This window comes from Nematolebias whitei, chromosome 2 (assembly GCF_014905685.2).
Source record: "Nematolebias whitei isolate Nwh7 chromosome 2, NemWhi1, whole genome shotgun sequence".
Taxonomy (NCBI): domain Eukaryota; kingdom Metazoa; phylum Chordata; class Actinopteri; order Cyprinodontiformes; family Rivulidae; genus Nematolebias; species Nematolebias whitei.
Window position 1 is genome coordinate 49913807 of NC_056499.1, and position 10936 is coordinate 49924742.

The 10936-nt window shown below is 41.4% G+C and overlaps 1 protein-coding gene across 1 annotated transcript in view; it reads right to left on the reverse strand.

Annotated features, from left to right (window-relative positions):
• Nucleotides 1-10105, reverse strand: part of LOC119430279 (alpha-2Db adrenergic receptor-like) — a 41761-nt gene extending 31656 nt beyond the window's left edge. Inside the window, exon 1 of the mRNA XM_037697723.1 lies at nucleotides 9663-10105. Coding sequence (XP_037553651.1) covers nucleotides 9663-9989 — 327 coding nt within the window. The 5' untranslated portion in view covers nucleotides 9990-10105. The remainder of the gene's footprint in view (nucleotides 1-9662) is intronic.
• Nucleotides 10106-10936: the final 831 nt, after the last annotated feature.

The following is a 10936-nucleotide window of genomic DNA, read 5'->3' on the forward strand; positions in this document are numbered from 1 at the left end:
CACACAGTCTCACTGCATACAGTCTGACTGCACACAGTCTGACTGCACACAGTCTCACTGCACACAGTCTGACTGCACACAATCTGCACACAGTCTGACTGCACACAGTCTCACTGCACAGTCTCACTGCACACAGTTTCACTGCACACAATCCGACTGCACACAGTCTGACTGCACAGTCTCACTGCACACAATCTGACTGCACACAGTCTGACTGCAGTGTCACTGCATACAGTCCTTCTGCATGCAGTCTCACGGCACACAGTCTCACTGCACACAGTCTGACTACACATAATCTCACTGCGCACTGTCTGACTGCAACGTCTCACTGCACAAAGTCTCACTGCACACAGTCCGACTGCACACAGTCTCTCTACACACTGTCTCACTGCACACAGTCTGACTGCAACGTCTCACTGCACACAGTCTCACTGTACAGTCCGACTCCACACAGTCTCTCTGCACACAGTCTCACTACACATTCTCTGCACACTGTCTCACTGCACACAGTCTCATACAGTTTCATCTAGCTACCTAATGGTCACCAGTAGTGTGCCACAAGCTTCAATTTTAGGTCTCACTGATTTTATAATTTATACAAGTAATGTAGGTCAAAATTCCTGACGCATCCTTGCATCTCTATGCCAATGACACTGTTTTTTCTTGCCGAGCTAACACATTTGCCAAGGTTTTCCAGCTTCTACAGTCTGCATTTGACATCATTCAGTTAGACTTATTCCATCCCAAGCTGGTGCTAAATGCTGACAAACCAAAGGGATGTTGTTTTCCAACAGAAAGTCAGTGACTGTAACTCTTCATCCTATCTTATACACGCATGGTGTTCCTATTGAGTTTGTAGATTCTTACAAATACTTGGGAATTTTGGTTGATGCACATCTCTCTTTTAAACCTCATATTGAAAACTTGATAAAGAAACTGAAATTAAAACTGGGTGACTTTTACCGAAATTGATCCTGCTTTAGTCTGAATGCCAGAAAACGCCTTGTAACCTCTACCTTCTTTCCATTGACTATGGCAACATTATTTCCATGAATGTCTCTGCCAACTCCATGCAGATGTTGGGTGTCGTCTATCAGGGCATGCTAAAATTCATTGCTTGTAACTACCATACCATACCATCACTGCACTCTGTACTCCTTGGTCAGTTGGTCATCATTATCTACATGTAGACTCTCACACTGGTTCATCTTCAGCTATAAATCCCTCCTTGGTCTGCTGCCTTCTTATATCTCCTCCCACATGTCACGCTGTCAGTGCAGTTACAACATACGCTCTGAGGACATCATTACCTGCAGCGTTCCCTCAGTGCGGACTGAACTTAGCAAAAAGGCCTTTTCTTACTCTGCTCTGCTCCTGGAACAACTTGCAACAAGAACTGAAGTTGTCCACCTTGATTTATTTAAAGGATTTCAAACATTTGATAATGTCATTAGAAAAATCAAAACAAATGTGTTCTTGTTTTTAGTATTTCACCCCGTTTTACGGCATACTGATTTATTGTTTTATACACTACTCTTATTTTTTTCTGCATTTTACTGTATATTATTGTTGTCATTGTTTACTGTTATTGTTGTCTGTATATGTTCTGTCTAGAACAGGTCTCTCTTGTAAATGAGTCCTCATGGCTCAATGAGACTAGCCTGTATAAATAAAGGTTGAATGAATGAATATAGTCTGACTGCACATTGTCTCACAAAACAGCCTCACTGCTCATTCACTGCAATTTCACAGTACACAATTTCACTGCACACAGGCTTACAGTACACAATCTCACAGCACATTGTCTCATTAAACACAGCCTCACTGTTCATTCACTGCATATTCACTGCACACAATCTCATAGTATATAATCTCACTAGACACAGTCTCAACACAGTCTCACTGCACAATCTCACTGCACTGTGACGACAACTCATAATACCAGCTGATGATAAATCAATGCAATGGTAAATTATTATGATAATGACAAAATTCAGTACTTTCAAATGGAAGTAAACATGTTCATCTGCAGCGTTCTACTAAAGCATGTACATCACTACCCTCAATACGGATACTAAAGTTAAAATAATTATGAATATGATTATGTTATGTATGAATCATATACTATAACAACATACCATTAACTGTAAATACATTTGCTTTGCAAAAATCTTTTGATTGACTTGACATGTTGTGCAGTGAGTTGACTTGCTCCTGTTCAACATATGAGTTGATGTTTCAATGTAAAGTGTAAAGGTTTGCTAAATGTATAAGTTGTGTGTAAGAGGTTGTAAAAAAAAAAAAAACTTTTATCCTGACTTTTGCACAGAACCACACATCCAAAGACCTGAGCTTTATCAAGACTTATGTTGCATAGCTGTAACTAAACAGCTTTAGCTAGCCAGTTAATTAGTCACATGGAGAACAGTTTGCTGAATGTTGTAGGTGTTACATCAAAAGAGTTGCTGACAACTGATAGTAAATCAGCTTCATGGAGGAATGTCCCATTTCACAGTGGACAAAAGTTGCATTCCTTAAATCATCCCTGCATGTAAAAGTTTAAACAAAGATCTCACAGGATTTTCTAACATTTGGATTTAGGATGATTCTCAGCTACTAACACACAATTGTAGCTCATTATCTGAATATCTGAGTTATAGATTTTTGTGTTTGCTAAGGTCAGTTGGCATTTTGAGTGGGGCCGACTTCAAAAATGAATCAGTTGTAGATGAATCAAATAATTATTTTCTCCAAGTTTCATCAAAACCTGTCCAATGGAATTTGTTTTGCCAAAAGATACTCTGAAAAAGGCAAAAAACATTATCACCCACCTTTCATAGTTTGGCAAAAAGATTCAGATGAATCAAAACCCTTAATATAGGTGGTAAAAGAATACAGGTGAGGTCAGCTTTGTGTCATCACACCAGTGCAGAGGAAGCTGACACCATTGAAAATCAGTTCAGAATCAAAAATTACAAACTTTAGAAAATCTTTTGAAAATGCATTTTTTAGTTTATTGTACAGTGTCCTAACTAATGTTTCCATGTTTTATTTATTTATTTATTTCTGTTAGATCCAATACACTCATGGAGGATACCAAGCTTCACAAGTTATCATGTTTTATTCCTAACGAGTTTCCTCTGAACACTGCAGACTTTATAAAAAAAACATATCTTTGGATTCAGGTTATTGTCTGTATAAACAAATGGAAAACAGCTGGATGAAAATATTTTCACCAATTGACAATCTTGTAAAAATTCCCCCGAGCTTCTCCAGCTGGAGCAATTTATGCAACACATGAACTTTTTCCCCTTCATCTGAACAGTTACTTTTGAAGCAAACAAAGTTTTCAAATCATTGCATGAGATTTTTCTTTTCTCCTAGAAGTTCTCACTTTAAACATCTTAGTAGATCGTTTACAATTATTTGTGATTTTATTATATTTATTGGACTTTTATTGGTTGATATTTATTAGTGAGAGGTGAGAAACATTGATGGATCACAGCCTCATCATAAATCTTGGAGGTGGGTGAGAGAACAGAGTGACACCCCCCCCCCCCCCCCCCCCCAAGTAAGTTATTTGAGAAAACTATACTTTTAAGCTAAGCTGGAGGAGAATGACTCGCTGTGGTGACCCCTGAAGAGGGATAAACCGAAAGAAGAAGATACTTATAAACTATATAAAACTGAAAGCATATCCATTATTCATATGGGAAAAACAATACATATATGCCTTTCAAAATTTATGTGTGCGCCTCAGTGGTTTAATCCACTTTTCACCTGCTGAAGGCAACACAGATGTGCGGGAGGCCGCCTGAGGACTACAGCATGAATAAATAATTTCCCGGAAGATCTCATCTGTCATAGGTCTTTGTTAGAATTGTTGTAATTAATTTTGTCATGAAGGAGTACAGTGCTCACTTCCCAATTGATACACATTTCATTATTGTTTTATTTAATCTTTGACCTCCCCCCCACCCCCAAACAAAAAGAAAAATGAAAAATGCTCTTAATAAAATTCCCTGCTAAATGGAAGACTATGAATAAATGGATAAATGCAGAGGATCTGAATGGCTTCTTCATTTCAGAACAAACACTTTAATTTGATTTCTCCTGCACTGAGTAGATCTGGGTTTATTGCAAACCCATTTCAATTCATTCATTTATACAGGTTAGTAATTTTCAGACACAACAGTTGTCTCTTTTGCTAGAGGCCTGCTACACAAAAGTAAAACAGTACAATTAATAAACTTCAGTGGTAGAAAATATACATATTAATCCAAAAAAGTTCAATCTGGTCCTCTGGACATTAAAAAAAAACAAAGCAAAAAAATATAGAAACGTTTCGTCTCTCATCCGAGAGACTTCCTCAGTCTGAGGTGCTGTATTCAGCTCAGTCTCTTAAATAGCACCTTCTCAGAGTGGATCAACCAGTTTGCTGCTGACAACCAAAACCAGCTGATCACATGCTCAAGAAGGACCATCAGCCTAACAATGGATCATTAGCACAATAATGGCTGTTTACTATTCACAGAGGGCTGAGTGATACTAGCAATCACAGCATTGTAAGAGGGGGACAGTTGAACCCGGAGGCCTCCACCCCTGTTTAATGATGGATGATTTCTTTTCACAAAGATGGCCTCCTTTACTCCTCTCTCAAACCATTGTTCCTCTCTGTCCAGATGTGAACATCTTCATCCTTGAAAGAGTGACCGCTGGCCTGGAGATGAGTGTAGACCGCAGAATCCTGGCCTGATGATGTTGATCTTCGGTGCTGGGCCATCCTTTTCGCCAGTGGCTGTTTAGTTTCCCCGATGTAAGACTGATCACAGCCCTCCTGACACTGAACAGCATACACAATATTACTCTGTTTGTGCCGGGGGACTGGATCTTTGGGATGAACCAGTCTTTGCCGTAATGTATTTTGGAGTTTAAAAGCCACTGGGATGTTATGTTTAGAAAATAAACGTCTCAGTTTCTCTGATACTCCCTCAACATACGGAATGACCACTGGTCTGGGTTCCTCCTTTTCACTTGATGGCTGACTGGAGTCCTGTTTGGGTTTCATCTCTGCTTTCAGGAAGGCCCAATTAGGATATCCACATTGCTCTAGAGCCTGCTTTGTGTAGGATTTCTCCTTCTGCCTGGCTCCCGAGTTAGTGGGGATGCTATCTGCTCTGTGATACAGAGTCCTGAAGACTCCTAAATTGTGCTCCAAAGGGTGATGGGAGTCAAACTGCAAATACTGGTCTGTGTGGGTGGGTTTGCGGTACACCTCGGTTTGCAAATGTCCTCTATCAGAGACTGAGACCTCACAGTCCAAGAAAGCCAACTTGCCATTTTTTACATCTTCTCGTGTGAACTTGATGTATTTATCCACAGAGTTGATGTGGTCAGTAAAATGTTGGACTTCCTGAGATTTAATTTTAACCCAGGTGTCGTCAACATACCTGAACCAATGACTTGGTGGTGTCCCTGAAAAGGACGTCAAGACTCTCTTTTCCACCTCCTCCATGTACAGGTTGGCAACAATAGGAGAAACTGGAGACCCCATAGCACACCCATGTTTCTGCCTATAATATTGCTCCCCATATGTGAAGTAGGTTGACTGCAGGCACAGTTTCAAGAGTTGACACAGTTGTTCTGTGGAAAGCGTGGTCAGAGTGGTGTCTGATTTTAATCTTAAACGGACCACCTCTACTGCATCATCAACAGGAATGCACATGAAGAGTGATGTGACATCAAAAGAGACAATTGTTTCATCAGTCTCCATGATGACATCCCTCACCTTATCCACAAAGTCCATGGTGTTCTGTATGTGGTGTTCTGAGCTGCCAACTAAAGGGATGAGTACAGACGCCAGATATTTGGAAACATTGTAAGTGACAGAGTTAATCATACTAACAATTGGTCTTAAAGGTACACCTTGTTTGTGGATTTTAGGTAAACCATACAGACTAGGTGTGGCCTCCCCTGGGTACAGTCTGTGGTACAGAAAACGGTCAATAGCCTTGTCCTGCTCCAAATTTTTCAGGCAATCTATTAACTTCTTCTTGTAACCACTTCCTGGATCTCTTTTCAGAGGTTCATAAGTGTTTAAGTCACTAAGGAGTGTCATAACTTTCTCATGATAGTCTTTCTGGTTCAAAATCACTGTGCACCTTCCTTTGTCTGCTGGGAGAATGATGATGTTTTTGTCCTTGCTAAGAGTGGTGAGTGCATCCCTCTCCTCTCTACTGATGTTGGAAGGTGGTGGTTTGGCATTGCTGAGGCAGGATGAAACTTTGATTCTGAGCTGTTCTGCTTCACCCTCTTTCATTTTGTTGTTGCGGATGGCTGATTCTGTGGCTGTGTTCATCTCCACCAGAGGAATTCTACTTGGTGCAACTGCAAAGTTCAGTCCCCTGGCAAGAATCTCTGTCTCTGGCTGGGTGAGCTGTCTGTCAGATAAATTCTTCACCCACTTTTCTGTTTCCCTGACATGTAATTGACTACTGGAGTGTTGTCCTACACTGAATGTGTTGTTATTGGAATAGTGATGGTGTTGATGAGTTATTAGTAAGTTAAACTTGTTTTGTTGTCGAGTCTTGGACTTGACATGCTGTGCTAAGCGTGCCTGATCTGTACAGTCCAACACTTGCTGAAGTGTGGTCTGATCTAGACACATTGTTAGTTTCTGTTTAATGTGCTCTTCTTTGGCCTTCAAGGCCTCAATAGTAAAATTGGTCTGTCTCACCCGTTCATTCAGCAGCTGGGTCTGTGCCTTCTGAAGGATCTTGCTTGCCCAGTGCCCGCTGACCGATGATTTTAGTTCCAAGCTCTTGGGAATGATGCCACTTTGTCGACATCTGAGGTTGAATCGTAAGTGGTTCCTGTGGTCTGCCCTCTTCCTTGCTGTTTTCTCATACTCTCTTACTAGTTTGAGGCAATCCTGGCCAAAGTGGTTCAAAATATCCTGATACATGCTCAATAATCAATAATATTGTTGCCAACCTGTACATGGAGGAGGTAGAAAAGAGAGCCTTGACATCCTTTTCAGGGACACCACCAAGTCATTGGTTCAGGTATGTTGACGACACCTGGGTTAAAATTAAATCTCAGGAAGTCCAACATTTTACTGACCACATCAACTCTGTGGATAAATACATCAAGTTCACACGAGAAGATGTAAAAAATGGCAAGTTGGCTTTCTTGGACTGTGAGGTCTCAGTCTCTGATAGAGGACTTTTGCAAACCGAGGTGTACCGCAAACCCACCCACACAGACCAGTATTTTCAGTTTGACTCCCATCACCCTTTGGAGCACAAGTTAGGAGTCATCAGGTCTCTGTATCACAGAGCAGACAGCATCCCCACTAACTCAGGAGCCAGGCAGAAGGAGAAATCCTACACAAGACAGGCTCTAGAGCAATGTGAATATCCTAACTGGGCCTTCCTAAAAGCAGAGAAGAAACCCAAACATGACTCCAGTCAGCCATCAGGTGAAAAGGAGGGACCCACACCCAGACCAGTTGTCATTTCGTATGTTGAGGGAGTATCAGAGAAACTGAGACGTTTATTTTCTAACTATAATGTCCCAGTGGCTTTTAAACCCCAAAATACATTACGGCAAAGACTGGTTCATCCCAAAGATCCAGTCCCACGGCACAAACAGAGTAATATTGTGTATGCTGTTCAGTGTCAGGAGGGCTGTGATCAGTCTTACATTGGAGAAACCAGACAGCCACTGGCCAAAAGGATGGCCCAGCACAGAAGATCAACACCAGGCCGGGATTCTGCAGTCTACACTCATCTCCAGAGAGTGGTCACTCTTTCAGGGATGAAGATGTCCACATCCTGGGCAGAGAGGAACAATGGTTTGAGAGAGGAGTAAAAGAGGCCATCTTTGTGAAAATAAATCGTCCATCGTTAAACAGGGGTGGAGGCCTCCGGGTTCAACATCCCTCTCTTACAATGCTGTTATTGCTAGTATCACTCAGCCCTCTGTGAATAGTAAACAGCCATCAGTGTGCTAATGATCCATTGTTAGGCTGATGGTCCTTCTTGACAATGTGAGCAGCTGGTTTTGGTTGTCAGCAGCAAATTGGTTGATCCACTCTGAGAAGGTGCTATTTAAGAGACTGAGCCTAATATAGCACCTCAGACTGAGTAAGTCTTTTGGATGAAAGACGAAACGTATCTAGATTTTTTTGCTTTGTTTTTTTTTTTTTTTTAATGTCCAAAGGACCAGATTGAACTTTTTTAGATTTTTCTACCTGGATTATTGAGCATGCATCAGGATACTCCCTCAGCTTTCCTCTTCTATAGAATGTAGTCTACCTGCATTCTACATACTCTTATAGGTCACTCTATGTTCCTCTCTCTTTTGGAAACAAGTGTTGACTACAGCCATTTCTATTCTCTTGGCAAAATCCACCACCACCCGCCCTTCCTGATTTTTTTCCTTGACACCAAACCTACCCATCACTTCCTCATCCCCCTCTTTTTCACCAACATTTCATTCAGGTCTGCTCTGATCACCACTCTATCCTCTCTGGGAATACTCTCTATCACTTCATCCAAATCCTTCCAAATGTTATCTTTCTCCTCCACATCACATCCAATCTGTGGAGCATAACCATTGACAACATTTAGCATCAGACCTTCTACTTCTGTCATCACCCTATCTGACACTCTTTTCACCTCTACTACATTTTTTTTTGCCAACTCCTCCTTCAAGACTACCCCTACTCCATTTCTCTTTCTATCCACACCATGGTAAAACAGTTTGAACTCTTCTTCATTGTTGCAAGCCTTACTGCCATTCCACTTGGTCTCTTGGACACATAAAATATCTACCTTCCTTCTCTGCATCATGTCAGCCAGTTCTCTAGCTTTGCCTGTCATTGTTTCCACATTTAGAGTTGCAACCCTCAGTCCTACATTATTCACTTTCCTCATCTCTTCTTGTCTCCTGACACGTTTCCTTCCTTGCGATTTTTGACTAGCTGTAGCACAATTTCCAATGACACCCTGTTTGTCAACAGTACCAGTGGCAGTCAATAACGTGGGCCTCGACTGACCTGGTATGGTTTCGCTTTGATGAACTCGCATTATAGTTTTGGCCAAGAAAAGTGTTTTAAATTTGTTGCCGTTCCTGACACAACCCTCACCATTAACCTGGGCTTGGGACTGACACAAGATATACACTGGCTTGTGCTCCCTAGTGGCTGATTTGCATATTAGAAAAACAACTTTGCAAATATTGTTTATCAGTTTATGTTGTAGCTTAAACTACTGCAGGTAAACTAGATTTAGTGCTACACCTTATTATTTATTGTAACTTTTTATTGTGAATTCCTCCCGACTGCAGATTCAGAAAGTTAGATTAGATCACGTGTCTCTGTTACAGTAATATTCTTTGTATTGTCTAATTGTGAGGAAGTCTTGGAATCTACGTATACATACATTTGACTTGTTTTATGATTCAGAACACCCCCCCCCCCCCCTCACACACACGCAGACTTGAATTGCCAATGCAGGAACACTTAAAAGACTGAAAGAGAATATTTTATTGTGCATTCTGATGCAACCCTTTAGATCCAGTAAATTTAACATGATTAATCTGGCTAATAAAACAAGTGATCATTTCCAGCAGAATATTCTGAGAAACAGTCTCCCCACCTCATTGGCCAAAGAGAAGGGGATGACAAGCGTGGCCACCAGGATGTCGGCTGAAGCCAGAGACACCAGGAAGAGGTTCTGAGGTGCCCTCAAGGCTCGGCTGGTGAACACGGCCACCACCACCAACACGTTTCCCACCACAGTCCCCAGGATAATGACTGTGACCACCAGCACAATGAACACCGATGCAACTTGTGAGTGAGGAGGAAAAGAGGGGAATCTGGACAAGGAAGAAGTTGTCTGGTTGACACTCTCTGCAGAAGAGTTTGGTGGTGACGTGGACAAAAATATGGCAGCAACGAGAGTGGATTCATCTGAGAAGTCCATCCTGATGTTACAATCCTTGAATATTTAACCTCCAGTTCATTTGAGACAGAAAAAAACTGGGTTTGTGCCGAGTAAAGTAGAAAACTGAAAAAAGCTCCTCAAAGCTCTCAAATAGAGCATTCAATAATATCCTGCAGCTTTCAGATCGTTTCACTCCAAATCATATTTGCTTTCTCAGAATACAAACCCTCAATGCATTTCTCCAAATACAGCTGCTCATCAGCTGCAGTTAACGTGAGATCCCACAGAATGAGCTGCTGGATGTCGGTCTTCATGATGGTCCACATTCTGTCACTGAATGAAAAAATGGACTTCATTTACAAAATATTTCAAAAGTCATACCTTGAAATAATCACATCAGAGTCCAGAGGCAAACATCCTGTGTGAAAGCCACAAGACTGACCTAGTTTTTCCCAATGAGATGCAAAAACAGAGAGAGAAGGGAAGAGGAATGAATATGTCTACAAGCTTTAGTTGGAGCGAGGAAAGAACCCTTATTTTGGATGCAGGGTATCCTCATACTGCTGCACTCCGAGACGAATCAATGCAGTGGGGAAAAAGCTTTAAAGGATAAATAAAATGACCAAAAAACTGAAGAACGAAATTAAAATAAAACAACAAAGTGATGTTGAAAATAGTAAAAGTCAAAAACAGAGATCTTCCCTTTGGTTCCAGTTTAAGCTGAGCTGAGTGACACTGCTGCTGATGTTTCTCTGCTGCTGGAGGAGGAGGAGGAGGAGGAGGAGGAGGAGGAGGAGGAGGAGGAGGAGGAGGAAGAGGAGGAGGAGGAAGAGGAGAAAACTAACAGGACAGATGAAAGGAAAGAGTGAGAGACCCCTGAAGGGGAGATGGAGTAAAGTCTTTCAAGGGGAAGAAACAGACATCTAGGACTGAGAGTGAAAAAAGAATAAAAAAGGCGGGTGATAAAGGAAGGAAAAGGAAGGTGG